The sequence below is a fragment of the Dromaius novaehollandiae genome, chromosome W (genome assembly GCF_036370855.1).
Source record: "Dromaius novaehollandiae isolate bDroNov1 chromosome W, bDroNov1.hap1, whole genome shotgun sequence".
NCBI classification, from domain to species: domain Eukaryota; kingdom Metazoa; phylum Chordata; class Aves; order Casuariiformes; family Dromaiidae; genus Dromaius; species Dromaius novaehollandiae.
The window spans coordinates 51,810,700-51,829,550 of record NC_088130.1 but is presented as its reverse complement, the minus strand read 5'-3'; the positions used below and the strand labels follow the sequence as shown (position 1 = coordinate 51,829,550).

Sequence of the window (18,851 nt, the reverse complement as noted above, 5' to 3'; positions counted from 1 at the left end):
AACCAACAACACAGAGAGGCTCCATATACCCCACTGCCAGACATATTGGACTTTTAACAATCTTACGGCAACGCTCTAGCAAAAAATGGAGATGTCACTTTGTTGACCTACCCTTCAACCACAGCTCACTTCTGGATCCTCCATCCCTCTGCATACGGATCAGGGACTTGATGATCTGCTGCCCTCCGCATGCGCAAAATGCATCAGAGAGATCCCAGGCCTTGCCACCCAAAAAAGCAGACCCCGCAGGCTTTTACCCAGGCGGGACAGCAGCAGCCACCTTCCTAACTCAACTATGCTGTCAAGTAAATAACAACAAACTAACATATAGCAAAACGAAGAGCTTGATTCATTTTTCCTAATCTCAAAACAGGCAGGTCTTCAGACAATAAACATTCCTTCTACGCTACACGTAAGGGAAAGGTGACTAACAGAGGCAAAAGGCATTTAAAAAGTCTGGAGAGTTTGGAGAGGGTTTGGAAGGAATAAGCTTGCCAGAAACTGCTGGCAAGCACAATCCTTACAACAGCAGGCAATGGGATATCCAAGCATGCATTTTTGCTTCCCTTCCCAGACATAGTATTACCACCCCCACCTTCTAATTTATGCAGGGGCAGGGTGGCATTATTGTATTCACTTTCTTAGTTAAGCAAGATTTTTTTCCTATTGCACAGAAGGAATAATTTCCAAAGCAAGAATTATTCAAATATATCTGGGGAGTATTTTAAGCTCATTTTACAGTTCTGAAATTTGAACTGTTAGACTCCATTGGCATAGCAAAATACTTCATTTTTATGCAACATATTAGGCTACTGCATTCCCAGTTTAGAACATTTTAGAGGTATATTTCTAAAATATAGCCTGGAGACAAAAAAGTGACTTAAAAGCAGCACAAGAAAGCACATCCATTTGCTTTAGGAAAGGAGCACCTTCAATTACTTTTATATTTCGTTTCTCCCATTTTGCTGGACATTACTGTTTCCATCTTGTCCATGATGTGGCTTAAATCACAACCACTTTACAACATTGAAGTTTTTAAAATAGATAACCTGTAGCAACTGTATCTTAACCTGAAGTATAACATTTTGCTGCAGGTTACATATCATGGCAGACAAGATGAACAGCAAAAACTTCTGCATTGTCTTTCAATGTGTATATACAGAGTTAACCTCTCTACTTTAAAAGAAATGCTTTCTTAAAAAGCCGTAATGAATCAGAAGCAAAATTTTCTGAAAACCTGAATTTGGCAATAACCCTTTTTTTTTTTTTAAAGCAGTCTTCCTGAACTGAGCAGCAATATGTGTCAAAAAAGATTGTAAGAGTCTTTTCATACAATACCTAGCGAGTTTATGTAAAAACAATTTATATAGAGGCAAACTTTTTTTTAAGAAAAAAAGAAAGCTCAGACTGCAAAAGCTATTCATGTCTAAATAAATTTTCATATATTTCTGTTGCTTTTCTAAATTCTCCAGATGGGGTAAGTAATACTACTCTTTCAGTGTCTGTGATTGGCAGTATCAGTAAATAAATCTACTCTTAGATTCACTTTTGGTTTTAAGCAAATTTGAAGTACTGTTCGAGTGTCTTGATTCCTAAACAAACACCTCCAAAAATTAGCACAGCAAGATGACAGTGTCTTCTCTCTGACCAAATGCCTTGTAATATGCAGCTTGGCGTAGATGACTTAATCCAGACACGCTGAGTAGCTGAATAATAACATCAAATAGAAAAGCTAATAAACAGTGCATAGACACTGAACAGAATGTTATTTAGGGAATAGAGAAAGTCAATGGAAAGAGAATAGTAGCAAAGCTTAAGTGTATTTTGATTGGGTATTCTGATTTGTTAAACATTTACCCATTATTTTATGCCCTAATAAGTTTCCATTGACTAACATGACCTAAAGCTGTAGAGAAAGCTAGTCAAGTGTAGAGTTCCCTAGAATGTTTCTCCAGCAAAATAATCTAAAGTTGTGGCAACTGAACATCAGCTAGAACAATCCATAGCGTGGAAATATACCATGGTACAATTATTTGATTCTAGTTTGCGGTAAGCACTGGGCTACTTTGGACACCACACTCTCTCAAAACAAACTAATTCTGTATCAAAGTTTTAATTATAAATTAATTCTACAAAGTAGTAAAACTAGAACTGGAACATTTAGAAAGGTATACGTTTGCCTTGTAGCTTAAATAATAACAATTTTCCCCTTTAATACATAAATCACTGGAACACCTTGAAGTACCAAAAGAGCAGAGAAGAGAAGTAGTTAAGAAACACAGCATTGCATATACAAAGTGTACTTTGTCTCCTAAGTTCAACTGTCATTTAAACTTAAGTTTACCAGGAGGTAAAACTATAACATACATACACTGCAAGCAAAAGAGAATAAAGATAATCCAAAAATAATCTAGTGTCACATACTAATACACAGTCATATGTAACTAATAAACAAAATCCGATGTTCAATGTAATTAGCCTGACATATGCTGTTGTCTTTTGTTCCCTTTAAATCAAGTAAAGACACTCCCTTAACGTCAATGAAATCATTTGAATGAACAAGAGGAGTATAGTTCGTAAAGTCAGGTAATAAAAGTTCTCTCAGTTATGGTCAGCTATTCTGAATCATTTAATTTCGTATATTTACTAGTCTTGATGAGACACAAAGATCAAGGCAACAAACTCAGGCCCTGTAGTATAATCTAAAAGTTAACACAGTTGTACGCCAATTGTGGAAAAGTGATTTTTGACAGCCAGCAGGAGTAAGAATCAATTAGTGAAAACTTCTGGTACCAGACAGAAAAAAGTATCTTATCCCTAAGACCACCCATTTGTTTTATTACCTACTGCTTCAATGCACAATGATAATATAGCTAAAAGGCTGCACTTCAAATTTTACTAAAGCCAGATGAGAAATAGCAATGACAAGAGTTTGCAATGAGTTAAAGGCTATCAAAGCAACAGATTAAAAGGATATTCTACATGGTACTTGTACTCTTCAAATCATGGTGGTTCAGGCCATTGCTAATTAAGAAAAAGAAAAAGGAGTAAAATTCAGAAATAGGTAGTGCCCACTTCTTTTTGCAATTGCAAAGCAGCCATAAGAGATGCGCAAATATTAACCAAAGAAGACGGAGTATATTAGTCTGCGTTAAAGACAAGCTGTCAAAGTCCAATTCATGAAGCAACGCTCACTTTTGGGAAAAATGTTTCTTCAGAACATGAAGACAATTTTTTTTCTGGTCTTTACATTTGTAAATGTAAATGTGAGATACATTTGTATCCAGATCATGACCAATTGCATGAGGTTGGGTATTCAGTGTTCACTTGAAGAAAAATTATAAAGGATATGAGGAAAAAAAATCAGAATATGCTGCAGAAGACTAGAAAACTATGTTCCTGGGCTACTGGCGCTAGAGTTTTTTATATACATATGTACGTATATACATATGTGTGCATATATATATGTGTGTGTGAGTGTGTATAAAATTTGTATATTATACAAACACGCGCACACATATACGCTACAGCTCTCAAAATAAGCAGCACGGGCACATAATTAAGGGGTCCCCAGGGCTCATAAAGAAAGTGCAACGACCTTGTTAGTGTTTGGCCTTTCTTTCGCACCCAGTCTCATTGTAAAACAGTCAACCATGAAAGTACTTTAAAAAGCTGATTTTCTTTTTATATTTACGGCATGATTTTATAATGTACCTTTCTTGTTTTAAAGAAGCTGGTACTTCTGTATATCTTCCTGGCAAATTCAACATGAACCACAAACTTTCTAATTGACAACTTTCAGAAATCTGAATGCTTTTGAATACTGGGATTTTTCAACTTTGCAATTTAATGACAAGCCTGCCTTTGGCCTTTCCTGACCTGTTGTGAAGTAAATCAGGCACACTAATGTGGGCTAACAAGTCTTTTTCACACTGTTCGATCACCCTGCATCTTTTTTCTCCACAGACACCGCCTCTCTCCCACTCGCTGTCTAGCCATCCTCCCTCAAAGCAAACAAAATGGTCACTGTAACCCTGCATTACTGCTCATTAGATCACAGGTTAGTCAAGTGGAACTGCCTGAGGTTCCCAAAGGAGAGCTATACTTCAAAAATCTGTCCATGTCAAATGAAGAAAAAACCCCTGAGCGTGGGGTCACCCAGATCAATGATCAAAAGAGACTGAGAATAGTGGAGGGAAAAAAAGAAAAAAAAAGCCCTTTTTTGTTAAAAAACAGCCTTCTGTATAATAAATCAGAATACAAAGATACTAAGCATTTTCTTCCCCTTAACAACACTCCATTTTCATTTTAAAATGGAGTAACTTATTTTAAAAATTATCTTCTGAAAAACAAGATTATTTTTAAGTGTTAAGCATGAGGTTTTAGTAAGGCCCAAAATTACCTTCACAAAATTAGCAGTCTCAGCAAGAGAAATAATCATGGAAAATACTGGGGATTTTCTCTCCAATGTACAACCATTTAAATATTAAAACATTGTAATTAAAATATTTTTTAACTCAATTATGATTTTAATTTAAACAGATGCATTCTGAACTTTATGAGAAATCATATAGGCAGTATATAGACTCCAAACAAAAAGCAGGCATCCAAAATTATATAATTTGAACTCTTCTAGTACATGACAGATGTGCAGGCACATGTAATATTTGAAAAAAAAATGTGCAGCACTGTTTCTGTAGCCACTGTTTAAGAAAATGTAAAGACAACTAAAAACACAAAGCAAGTCCTCAAATATACAAAAAATTAATAAGAGAATAACTATCTGTAAGTAATTTTGACATACAGTGCATGCCAAATTAGTCAAAGAGTAGTATTGGCTGTATAATGAAATTTTGTGCACACATGCTTTTGAACATTGGATAGCCTTATACAGAACGACTGGAATACAATATAAAAAAAATGAACCTAAATAATGCACTGTAAAATATCATAGATAACCAAGCTTATTTAAAATGAGTTACTTGTTTGTAAACAACAAATAGAGTGCTGCATCATAAAGGATCGAAATATTTGTACAATACTGATGACAGAACATCTTTTCATCTACAGCTCCAAAGACCTTTATTTTTCTACACCAAAAACTAATGTATATTTCACTCTCCCATCTCCTTTCTCCTCAGCCTTGAGTAAAAGCATGATTAGGTGAAAAGAACAAAGGTAGTACTCTTGTAGTTAATATATGCTCTGTTCTAAAAGAAGGACTGCAACAGAACAAAGCTATAGTAAGGAAAAGGAAAGAGAAATCCTTAAAATACTTTCAAATGTTTCATACCATTTCAATAAAATAGTTTATTAACTTTTACTACCACACAAAAAAAGAACAAAATGAGAATGTGACTGCTGTGATGATATATTATATAAAAATATTGGGAAAATATTACAGAACAAACCTGTATCAACAGGGAAATAGACAGTACAACGTAATTTTAAATAAATAATGGTATTGTAGCAAATATATAACAGATCCATAAAATGTAGTAAACCCAATTATCCTCCTTCGTACATATGTGGGGACAAGACAAAGTGCATGTTAAGAAAAACTCATTCACTACTGCAGTTTTTTCAAGTTTGCTAGATGCCTCACAGTCCATAGGAATACTTGAACATAGAACTTGAGCATGCATTAACTTTAAAAAGGCCTACACACACATTTTGAAGTTTTAGTTTCAAGACAACATTTCCGATGCTTGCAACTTCAAATATGAGCAGAATTTGAACAACCAAAGAAAACAGAGAAATTGGAAAACCAAAGAAAACAGAGAAATTGTGTGCACGCACTGGCACTCATTATTCCATACACTATTAATACTCTATGCTATTTAAATAGTAGACAAAAACAATTTTAAGAATGGCCTAGATGAATCTGAATACCGCATCAACAACTACAACACATATTTTCAAGACAGTATGATTTCCCCAAGTATTTTTTTTATAAGTTCTCTCATTTATTTGGATGATCCTTTACTAATAATTCTTTTCTATACAAACTCAAAATTTCGACCTGTTCAATTCCAGCAGAACAAGTGTACTGTTTCATGTCAGACTGCTTTAATAGACTTTCTAAACATTTAAACTATTTTGAGAAAACATTTATGCTTATAAAGATTCCAGCATGACTAATGATATCCTGCAGAATCAACAAATCATCATTAGAATAATGTCATTATATTCAAAACTCTGCTTCTAGTCTTATAAAGAAGATTGTTCCCAGATGCTAGAGAGTGGATAATTCATGTTTCTTCAGGGGGTATGTCTGCATCTCCTGTTGAATCACTGGAATAAGCTGATGGGAGAATGGTTTTCTCTTTTTGAATCAAATGCCATTATGCATTGGACAGAAGAGATTTCTGAAGAAATAATAGACACTGTTCTCAACATGTATCCCTACAAAAGAAAGCCTCGAATGAACTGCTTTAAGCAAAAACTCAGCAGTACTCCATCCTCATCCTCCCTGACCTGTGGGACCCTTCACCACTGTTGAACTTGCTGAACTCCTCTCCATTCTTCATTTCCATTTCGTCCCCAGATTCCTCTCTAATTATCTCTTCTGCTTTATTCCTAGTACAGTTTTGAGGGTGGCAGGAAGACAGCTGGACAAGATTTGTTATTGGTCCTCTTACATTACTCCTGCTACTCCTTATCTCTGGGTTATTCCACCTCAAAGACATTCAAATACACTTCTATGCTGATGAACCACAGATCTGCCTTTAAATCCATACCAGAGATGCGTAACAGTTATTACCTCAGGCTCAGCATGGCTAAATCAAAATTCTCAGTCATATAAACTGAACTCGAAGCTATCTCCCTTCTTTGCTGCTTTTCAGCCATTTTCCAAACCCACAATGTTCTGTCCAATATTCAAGCTCATAACCTTGGAACAATCTTTGACTTTGCCTTCTCCCACACCCACAGAGCACCTCCAATTTTTGCAGAAGCATAATGGCTCAAAGATATCTGGGACAAAGAGTTTGGGAGCATGAATGGATAGGAGAAGATTTCCTCTCACCTCACAAAGCAACAACATTCATTCTTTGTGCTGTGACAACAGCAATTTTGTCCTAGTGACATCTATTCAGAATGCTGATGCAAAGATGAACCCTTTCCAATCCTATCACTGCTCGGAGCTGTTTTGTAAAGTCTCAAACATACACTACCTCCACTTTCAGAGCTGCATGGTTGAATCCCCCTCATAATCATGGGAATCCTATGATCACCCATCTAAAGCAGTTTCAAGCTCTGATGGGCCAGCGATGCATCCATTTTCAGTCTTGCTTTCTCTCATTCCTGCTGAATGGCAGAGCTCAGAAGGTTGTGATCAGTGGTGCAAAGTCCAGTTGGAGGCCAGTAACTAGCGCTGTACCTCAGGGGTCAATACTGGGTCCAAGCCTGTTCAGCTTATTCATCAATGACGTGAATGGTGGGACAAGAACAAGTCTGCTGATGATACAAAACTGGGAGGAGTGGCTGATATATCAGAGGGTTGTGCTGCCATTCAGAGGGACCTCTACAGGCTGGAGAGATGGGCAGAGAGGAACCTCTTGAAGTTCAACAAAGTAGTGCAGAGTCTTGCACCTAGGCAGCACACCAGTACAGGCTGGGGGCTGACCTGCTGGAAAGCAGCTCTGCAGAGAAGGACCTGGGATTCCCCAGTGGACAAACTGACATGCCCCTGTGGCAAAGGCGGCCAATGGCACCTCGGGCTGCATTAGGAAAAAGCATTGCCAGCAGGTCAAGGGAGGTGATCCTCCCCCTCTTCTCAGCCCTGAGGAGGCCACACCTGGAGTGCTGTGCCCAATTCTTGGCTCCCCAATACAAGAGAGAGATGGAGCTATTGGAGTGAGTCCAGCAAAGGACCGCTAAGATGATTAAGAGACTGCAGCATCTCTCATATGAGGAGAGGCTGTGACAGCTGGGACTGTTCAGCCTGGGGAAGAGAAGACTGAGGGGGATCTTATCAATGAGTATCAACAGCTGAAGGAAGACTGTAAAGACGACTGAGCCAGGCTCTTCTCAACGGAGCCCAGTGACAGGACAAGAGAAAATGGATACAAACTGAAACACAGGAACTTCCATCTGAACACGAGGAAAAACTTTTACTGTGAGGGTGACTGAGCACTGGAAGAGGTTGCCCAGAGAGGCTGTGGAGCCTCTTTCCTTGGAGATATTCAAAAGCCATCTGGACAGGGTCCTGGGCAGCCTGCTCTAAGTGACCCGGCTTGAGCAGGGGGTTTGGACTAGATCTCCAGAGGTCCCTTCCCACCTCAACAGTTCTGTGATTCTTTGCGATTCAGCTTGCCACTCATTCCCAAGAGAAAAGCCTCTTAAGCATCTTCAGAAATAACTCAGCGCCTTCCTTCCCATTCTCCTCAAAACACTTCTTACACAATGCCCACACATGATTTAGCGGTAGGGCCCTGCCAAGCCGTAACTACTGTGTAATACGTTGATCGATACTGTATCATCATTTTTGTGTATCACTAGCTGTACTTAGCAGTTCTCTCATTTACTGCTACTACTCAGTTATTCTTCAACCTCTGTTCTGGCACAACCAATAAAGATGTTGACCATGATGTTCCACAAACGTGAGCATCTAATTCCCAGGGAATGGATAGAGTCCAAAAATTCTTTTCATACACTGCACACCTACTCTAATTTAATGATGATTATGTGATCATAAACAACCTGAAAACATTTTAAAAAATTGACTACTCTGCTCAACCTTGAGTAACAAAAGCAAATAACATATACAATAGTTTAGTTAAACAAAATGATCAGACAGGCTCTTGCCTTGCTAAACATAACGATCACAATATATTTTACTCCCCTTCAATCAATAAATCTATTTAATGCTAAAGACATTGATACTTTCTCTTTTAAAAAACTGAAAAGATATGAAGTCCTCCACTTTTAAGAAGAAATGCTGCAGCTTGATTTCTTGCATTCAAGAAATCATTTTACTAAAAATATAAAAAGGATGTTTGAAAGGAAACACATCCTGATTTATTTTCTTATACAACAGCCGAGTTTGTAAAAACTTGGTCCAATGCATTACTAAATGCTTTTCCATTCCTTTTCATCTGATCAGGAGATTTCTTTCTTTCTTTCTTTCTTTTTTTTTTTTTAATTGCTGTAGCATTCTATTTGGAAAGCAGTTCTACAGCCACTGGTTTGTTCCACTGGAAATATTTCTTCTGAGAGAAGTCATCTTTTGCTCATGAAAAATGTCTCAAACAGTAATTAAATCTTTGAGCACTCAAGAATTCCTCTTAACAGCAGTTTCACAGACTTAGAGTCTCAAAAGGATCATTACGATCATATAGTCAGATTTGTATCCAACAGATTTTGTTTAATAATTCTCTACTAAAGCCCAAAAACTTGCAACCAAGCAAGAAAGGTTTCAGAAAGAACTGTTTATAAAGCTCAGCTCTTCTCATCTCCAGCAGTCTTTAATAAATACTATGTAAGCATAAGTACACAAATAGTTATGAAAAATATTTACTAGAAGATGAGAAGATCTTTGTATCTGAAAGCATTTGAAAGTTTCTCTCACTTTGCTTTTCATTTATTTAGACTATGCTCTTGACTTTGCATTCACTATTACAAGACCTTATGTTTAGCTCTGCAAGTGTACATCCTCTTTGAACAGCAGTTTCATTTGTCCTGGCTAGGAAGATGATTGGGACAGTTTTCAATGCACATTGTGAAAACAAATGCTTTCTTCCTACTTCTCTCTCAATTTGAGCAAAATTATTTGCACACCTATCCAAAAGCTGTCATTGTTAAGGAATCTTGGAAATAATTTTTCCTTAATTTCCTGCATAACCTTCCTCAACAGAGATTCACTCTAGTGGAACTAGCCAAAAAGGTGAAAGAGAAAGATGGGAAAGAGAAGCTCCAAGTCTTACTGCGTTTACGTATGATGGATCTTAGACAGAATTCCACAACACTTCATGCACCAGTACTAATTTCAGCAACTTGCATTCACTCTCACCCTCCTACTGCCTCTCTTTTATGCCTGTACACCTACTTGCCCAGTTGTCTTGTGAACTGATTCTTTTTAAAAATAAGACCAGGAAGAAAGAGGTGAGCAGTAAGTAAATTTTAACTCCAATTCAGTTCATCACATGGCTGCACAAATAGTTGGGCTGTCACACCTGAAGAAGAGACAAGACAGAGAAAGGGGCCAGCACGTAAGTCAATACTGCTGACAAAAACTCAAAATTCACCCATCTACGCGATATATTTACAAGAAACACTTGCAGACACTGACAGTGCTTTAAAAATCAAGTTACTCATATTGAAAAGCTATACGCAGCAATACTCTTCAAAATCTTCTCCAAAACATGTACCTTTTTTTGTAGAATTGTACCACCCGATTAGCTGCAAGTGCCACTTAAGTTTTCATTTTCTATGTAACTGTTTGATGCCATGAAATTGGTGTATGGGAACTGTATTTCCATTTCTGTGTCTTGACTACTCTATTCCTGTTCTTCAGTCTCCTGCACATTGTGAAACATGCACATCTGCAAGTGTCCTGAGAGCACTTTTGTCTGTACCTTTAGGAGGGTCATTCCAACTCAGAATTTCTAGGTGCACTCTTTCAGCTGAGTCCATTGCAGACTTTTTAAAATTCATCAAGAAAAGTATCAGGAATTTATTATTCAGAGATTTTTGTTTCTTTGTTAAACTGGGCATGTACATTAGTACAGCACAGTTATTTGAAAGCAGTATTATTCACCTAAGAAGCATTAACAATTCCAATTCATCTTTTGATCTGATGAAAATATATGGAGGATCTTATCTGTCACGACCTTGTTTATCATAAAACAGCAATTGAAACAAAAATCAATCTAAACAAAGGAGTATATTTATTGTTTGGATTCCTCGTGTCACCTTTTTATGAAGGGTTTTCACAAAGTGTAAGGCCTTTCTAGATAATTTTATTTATTAATTCTTAAAAATACTTCACGGTTCATTTCATACTGTCTTAATTTCTTCTTTGCTCACCATTACTTCCTTCCATGCCAGTGACTTAGAGAACAGACAAATCCAACTTCTTCCAAGATCTGAAATTTCTCATTTTAAGAACTTTAAAAGGTCACTTACATTCTGCAGCAGTAAATATTTAGTGCACAACTCACCATTAGTGTAATCATTCTAACTATGCAATGATTAAAGCAAACACTACCTGCTTAATATTTACACTGGACACAGATTTGCAACCGTATCAAACTGCTTTGGTCTTCACATCCAGCTACAAGATTCGCTTCATGATGTAGTAACAAAATATTGTATACTGTTTGATTAAACATTTGGTAACAGTAAATGCCATATTTATATATATACATATGCAAGCTTAAAATTTCAACAAAACCAGCACAAAATAGCTTATCTTCTTTATGAACTTCTTGTATACTCTAAGTCTCAAAATGTGCCAACTTCCACCTTAAAAAAAAAGTAACAAAAACCCCAAACCAAATGCAGTAATAAAGGCATTTTCAAGTTAACTTAGAGCAGAGGCCTGTTACACCAATACTTTGGGGTCTTTATTGCCTGCCACTATTTTCCTATAAGAGTGAAGAGGACAATTTTAACCCACATAGCTTTAAATGGTTTGTAACATAGCTATCTGAAAGATCATTGCTTTTTATAAACAGTTACAGTTAAGACAAACAGATTTCTTAAGCCAGAGAGCCATCATTTAGGATGGGAAGAGGTCACAGGCAGGACATGCCCCATTAGATTATCTCCTACTTTAGAAATTCATCATTCCAAGTGGCTATATGGAAATCATTATTAGGATTTTCTGTAAAGATCAATTTTTAAGAAGCCTCTGCTTAATTGCTGCCACTAAATGTGCTAATACAATGTGTATTTATTAATTCAAATCAGATTCTTGTTTTGTTTTGTGTTAAATATCTCTACCAGGTCATATTAGTAACTATTGTTTTAGGATCTATCTATATGTAAATCATCTCCTTAACAGCTCTGAAAAAATTCTTTATTCAGAAAAGGACTTCCTATGAGACACGTGAATAGGAGTCATTTCTGCATTGCTCTAAACATGGCAAGATTAATAATCAAAATATTTCCTAAATATCAGTTTAATAGTGTCCTCCTCTCCTGCAAGCGTGTTCGTAACTGAAGTTGTGAAGGAAGCAGCCAATACTGAAAACAGCAGCTTCCAGTTCCAAAACAATCTTCACATCTCAGGGGCACACCTTGGATGGGAAGAGGTATTTGCAGTGAGGGGATGGCAAATATTAAGGTCATTAAGGTCACAACTATCTTGAAACAGGGTAGGAATCCATATTTTGGCTATATGCTGCAGTAACTTGAAGATAAATTATTTCAGGAATAGCTTATTAGGAACTAAAAACCTGCCCTCAGTTTAACTTTGGTATAGATATCGCTGTTATAAAAGAAACAGATTTGCAACAGCTGCTTTTTAAGACTTCTCATAGGTAAATTTGTTTGGGAGGCCTGACCAGAATAAGAATAGGTCAGACTGCAGAGAGTGCTTCCATTTTCACTCTTGCTTTCACCCTGTTTTTGCATTACTTACTGCTGGATGCATTGTCTGTTCAAAGCTGTTAGCTGCAATACTGCATATCTCTGAAACTTAACCTCCTAATGTGTCATTGTTCAATGCTGTTTTTCAGATTGTTAATAATAATATCTATAATTATATTTGCCCACTGGTAAGTTGATGGCGTTTCCAATTAGAAACTTTTCCCTTAACTAGCAGCAAATAATGAAGGGATGAACTACAGCAAAAGTGTATGAAGCCACTGATCCCCTGATTTTAGTAGTGAGGTCCTGGAATTAAGCCTGCCATAGGCAGGCAGCTCAGATTTTAAAGCATCAGGCCCGGAAAAAGCAGTTTCTGTAACACGCCAACTTTTCAGCAGGAGGAGGAGCCTCTGCAGATTCCAACAACATCAACGATCTTCTGGGATGCTTGTTAAGCGTTAAGACACTTAAACATCAAGGAGACATTGTTTATCTACAAAATTATTTTCAGATATAAACAACAGAGGAGAAACTGGCAGGGTAACAGCTAGCGGTCCTTACATCACTAAGGTGGCTCTTTCGCAATAAGAGTCAACCTCCACTTTTCTGCCAGCAGCAAATGGAATTAAACACTGTGCACTATTCAAAAACCAAATACCTTGAAATACTCTAAAATAGATAAATACAATCTATATAAACATGGGATCATTCTTTCAAATTTGCTTTTGAAAACATTGTTTGCAATTCAAAGACATTTTTAATCGTGTAACAACAAAGAAAAAACAATAGAAAAAAGATAGTTTTCTGGAGTTTCACACAGCCATCATCTTGAAAGAAAGATCTTGTATATACAACATACTTGTGATCAGCTTACGACATAATATCTTTTCACTTTTTCCAAGTGGTGTCCTGGCAATATTTAAAATGATAAAATAATCTTAAAATAGACTGAAAAGATACCTTCAATTCATTGCCTACTCATTTGTAAATCTATATAGAAAGTTCTGTTATTCTTCAAAAAGGTAAATTACATGACACCTTTAATGATTTCCTGCAGTACTAATGGTCAACGATATTTATGCAAGAAAAATCTATTAATTGCCTGCACTTTTGTATAACTAAAAAAAGAAAAAAAGAAAGAAAAAGAAAACCAAGACAAACAAACAAAACCCTGGAAGATTAGTCTTTAAATGTCTTCACATACAATCTTGAACACAGCATAAAATAAATAAAATAAAATACAAAGAAAAACCCCAAAACCAACGCCCTACCACCCAAATACGCAGCTGCTTCACCACAGAACTGGCAAGGCTTCAGTGCTTGATACGATTTTTATTTTGACCAGTTCTACACAGCTTTTGTATTCAACAGCCTGGTGAACAGCTATACACTGCAACCAATTTTGCTTAGAAATGCAAACAGTGCATACAAGTCCTCAACAATTCAGACAAGCATTGCTCAGCACAGCCTGTTCCCAAAGTACGCTGGCTACGGTCAACTTCCAACCCATCCTACCTGCGACTCCCAAGCGTTGCTCTGACTCAGGAGGGAAAGCAACCCTCAGTTTGCATACTGTTTCAAACCACATGAATCTGCTGGTTTATCCAATCTCTGATATTATTACGCAAAGTAACAGAGATTCCAGAATAAAAATCAATGAGTCGGCAATCACAGTAGCTTTGCTGTTCACTTGCAAAGCAATTTACAATGCTTTATTACCATAAATCTCCTGCAACACTTAGTCTGTCACAAAAATCTGACTAATCAAAAACACTTGTCTGTAATCAAAAGCAACTTTCATGATGGAAAACCAGAAACATTCTCTGTCAGTAAGGGCTTTATTAAAAATTATAATTAGGTAAACTGTTCTGGAATTGTACTCAGTATTTTGGAAACAGTGACCAAACACACCAATCAATATGCCACAGTTACTCCACTTTCCCATCTGCTGGATAACTGAATTTATTTTTCACTTGTAACTATTTATATTCACTAACTCAGAAGGGACCCATAACATCAACAAGAACTGACCTGTGCTTGATTAATTCCTCATAGTTATAATTTTAATCTAAAATCTAGTTACTTTGTAGCATACCTATTGAATAGGATTGTCCGAGCATTACTGTCTGGTTAATATTTGCAGTTTTTATTTCAATATGATGTAGCTGAAATCACTCAATAGCTATTTGAAAACACTTATATATGTAAGTTGTTTTGATGTTCTTCTGACAGTAGCACCTATTTCTTTCACATGGGAAGGTAGAACAAATACCATACAGATTGACATAACAAGAATAAGAGGCACAGTATTTAAAATGACATCTTAATTTATAGTTTCCAGTATGAAGTGATAAAGATGAAGTACTCTTTTGGTTTCATTTAAAAATTTAAATAACTAGGAAGTAAAACAGACAATCAGCAACTGAATATAGGAAAATAAGGTTACATTTATGACTGGTATTTCAGTTTAGCTTCTCCTATAATTTTCCCTGATCACTTTAATTATATGAATTATATTCCCCAAACATGCCTGTAAAACAGATAAGGTTCAAATGCATTTCATTAACAAAATTCTCATTATAGTTTTGAATTTAGCTATTCATGACATTGCCTAATACTTAAGGAATGCAATTTCTACAGTATTGCTTTTGTCTATGCAATACATGAAGAAAACATGCTAAAAATAAATTGTAAAATTTTGGAAAAATTCAAGCAACCACACTTCCCAACAATAAATACCACTAACATCTGTTGCACAAACTGCTTGGTACTTGCACAGTTTTGTGAAGGATTTTTGCTGTAAATAAGTTTTTCCTATAATTCTTACTATGCACTACTCGCCTTTGAAACTTCATTTAATTATACTCCAATGGGTTCGTTCATATGCATTAAAGAAAAGCAACATGTTGTCTAAAAGAATGTTTACATTCTTTTAAATTTCAACCGTTGTTCGTTTGTCTTATGATATACATAAAAAGAGCAAGGCAATACTGGTATTTAATGCCCTGGGTTCTACAAAAACGTTTACCAAAACGCTCACATTGCTCAACACATTTGTTAAAATTTTTAAAATGTTCTTTTTGAAATAGGAAATGGTCCTATGATAATTCAAGCATTTTATTTTCATTTCACATTTCACTAAGGAGAACAGAGGCACGGCAAAACATTTAAGAAAGCAAGAAATCTCTATTTCATCATCTGCAAAATTCACAGAGTAAGGTTCCCATTTTGCATTCACAGAAAATGAAGGACATCATTTTTTCAGGAACAAAATACCAGCAGTAACTTTTGATGGTCTCCTTCAGTTAATCAAAATACTCTTTTTTGTAATTTTGTTTTTCCCTATTCTCAACTGAAGAATTTCAGCACAGCCATACAGCGAGCTCTCGATTTCCCCCCCACACCCCCAAAATATGCATAAGCTGTGCACATTTAACAAAATTCTTGGATTCAACATTTCAGGCAGACTCAAAATAGCAAGACTTGTTTATCATGAAAATAAACCAAAAGATTTTTTTTTTTACACATAGTAGAAGCATATTAAAATGCTACTGTAAGCATGTAAAAATCTTTTCCTCTACTGAGATATCAAACAATTGGTAATGATGATCATTACTTATGTTATTAGGAGTGTCGGGCTATAATACCTGAGCCTAGAAAGGGATAAGGAAGGAATGAGGATCCTCTCAATAAAAGAAGAAATGCTAGCTCTAAATATGCAAAGGATTCAGTACAAACGCCAAAATCCATCTGCATGGCCTTAACCGCAAAATGGAGAGTCTGTAACTGCTGTATTGCAAAATAACTGGCATATGTCACATGGCATAAAAAGGGTGTTCCTTCTCCAGTTTCATAGGAATAGTGAATGTAGGAAAGGAACATTTCTTAACTAAGATTTCTAATCAAAGTCTTCAATTAAGTTTAAACACAATTTGGCCATTTTAGAAAGGAAAAAGTAGTAAGACAACGAACACTTTAAAAAAAATCACATCAGATTGAATTGGTATTCTTCAGAAAGACCGTATTTTAGATAAAGAAGCATGTCTAAGAAAGCAGGATTTTTTTTTTTTTTTTAAATACAAAGGAGCAACAGAGTAAGATGCTGAAACGGTTTTGACTCCACTGCAATGAAAAACACCATTCACAGAACAGACAGGAGATTTCACATAGCCTTTAATGTGAAGAGTCCTTTAAATGACTTTTATATATGAACAGAATGACACAATCAACCATACGTCAGCATAAAAAAATTTAATTTCTTCCAACTTCAAAAGAATACGTAGAGCTTCTCAAGAGTCAGTAACCTTCAACACTTCCTCAAAGATATAAGCAACATAATAGAAACGTATGTAAGAAGAATTTTTCAGAAACCTAAGAGCAAAAGGTATACTGAATAAAACAATATATAATTTATTATGTGATACCTGCAAATTAGACAAAAACATCACATGTTAAAAGAATAAAGCCAGAACCAAATAACAACTTCAGAATAAGAACTGCAACTTTGCCCTCACACCGGTACACAGCAACTAAGAATAAAGCTTTTACATAAAAGGCTACCCATGGCTGCAAATTTAATCTACTGCTTTAAGCAGTGGTGAAGAACAGAGTAATGGGATAGTGCAAGATCAAAACTAATAGCAAATAAAAACAAGCAAAACAAAAAACACTCTCAGCAGCTTTTGATAGGAGTAGTTAAAAACGCCTTTCTCCCTTAAGCAGAATATGGTGAAAGCAGGAGAACTGTGTTTACTGGTGTGTTTTTCAGAACAACCAAGTCTGTACAGAGTGCATTGCACCGAGTTCTTAGGGGCAGGGACTGTTCTGGGGCTGTGTACTTACAATGAAAGTTAACTGAGGCCAATCCTTAACTAGGATGCCAGGGAAACAAACAGTATTGGGTCAGTAGTATGCAGATAGTAAATATAAAGAGGCAAGATGCTGCCATGTTAACATACCTCTTGTACGGAGCGAGCTGCTGGCTTGTCTTGATGATTGGCCAGTATTAAAAACGGCAAAGTACATAACTGTGGGTGCTGGAGAGCAGAATGCAGTTCATTCCTAGCAGTTTCTAGATCATCTTCAGAGGAGGCACTGTCTAATACGAATATTACCCCTTGGGATCCTTGGTAGTAACGACTCCAGTATTTCCTGATATTGTCAGCCCCTTTCAAGACAATAATAAAAACTAATCAAAACAAGTACAATTAAACAGATTTAAAACGCTTATCTGGTAACAACCCTCCTGCTTAGCATAATCAAAGAAACAGGAATTTTTTACTCCTTAATATACATCATTGAAAGAATAAAAAGAAAACAACAATCACAAGTCTAGCACATGCAAACATATCAACCGAACAAGATTTTGATAAGGGAAGAATCTGACTCACAGTTCTTCATCACTGAAAATTTCTGCTCCATTAATGAGCACCGGGGCATTATTATGCTTCCAGTGTTATCTAGCCTAATTCCGTATCTTCTCACAGAAATATCTTGTTATTAATATATAAATAAGTCATCCTTTGCCCATTCTCTTTTCCTTAGCCCTGTAGCTCATTGCTGTCATTTGTCATTTCTGTCATGTCAGTTGTTCATTTTTGAGCATGATCAGATCTTTCAGTTTACCTCCAAAACACCATGCAAATGCTTCATCATTGGAGAAAAAAGGGTCAGAAAAGTCTACTCAAGTTGTAAATGCACATTTAATGAGGAGAATCAGGATACGACAGTAAGGTGAAGGAGGAGATATGGTGATAACTTGCACAGGCATTCACTGCAACTAATTTTGCTCTGTCAACCATGCTAAGGATTCTGGAAAAGTCCAACAGAGCAGACACATCAGTGACTGTACAGGTTTATGTGCCATAGTAATTTTTAGGACACAGTTCAGTGGCACTCAGCCAACTCAACACAAGCCAAGCAATAAGGTTATCTGTGGAAAGCGTTGCCTCCTCTGGAGAGCAGCATGTGTTAAAACATTGAGTTAGAAAAAAAAAAAATTCTTATTTGACAGCTGTCAAACTAAACTATGATTTGGATGTGGGTTATTCTTTGTTCGTCTGAGAATGGCACTACACTCATGGGGACTAACATTAAAAAGGGAACAGCAGCAGCAAAACTCTAGCATAAAAAGCGACGCATCTGTAATAAAGATAGTGATTTAGAGAAATGTGCTAAAGGTATCTTTTACATGTACTATTCTTATTTTCAGAAGGGGAAAAGTGAGACTTTAATGTAGACACAGATATCAAGTACTGATAATAAGAAAACTCCATTTCTTAGTGAAACAAAACAACGACCCACAAAAGTTCTGACTA

The 18,851-nt window shown here is 36.2% G+C and overlaps 1 protein-coding gene across 5 annotated transcripts in view; it reads right to left on the bottom strand.

The window, feature by feature from the left end:
- Positions 1-18,851, bottom strand: part of LOC112995748 (ADP-ribosylation factor-like protein 15) — a 232,426-nt gene that overhangs the window by 121,508 nt on the left and 92,067 nt on the right. For 4 of the 5 annotated variants that reach the window (XM_026120922.2, XM_064500774.1, XM_064500775.1 and 1 more), the window contains one exon: positions 17,493-17,701. In XM_026120922.2, the coding sequence (XP_025976707.1) occupies positions 17,493-17,701 (209 nt within the window). Of the gene's footprint in view, positions 1-16,689; positions 16,906-17,492; positions 17,702-18,851 lie in introns of those variants that run through there. The other variant, XM_064500777.1, reaches the window with a different exon arrangement.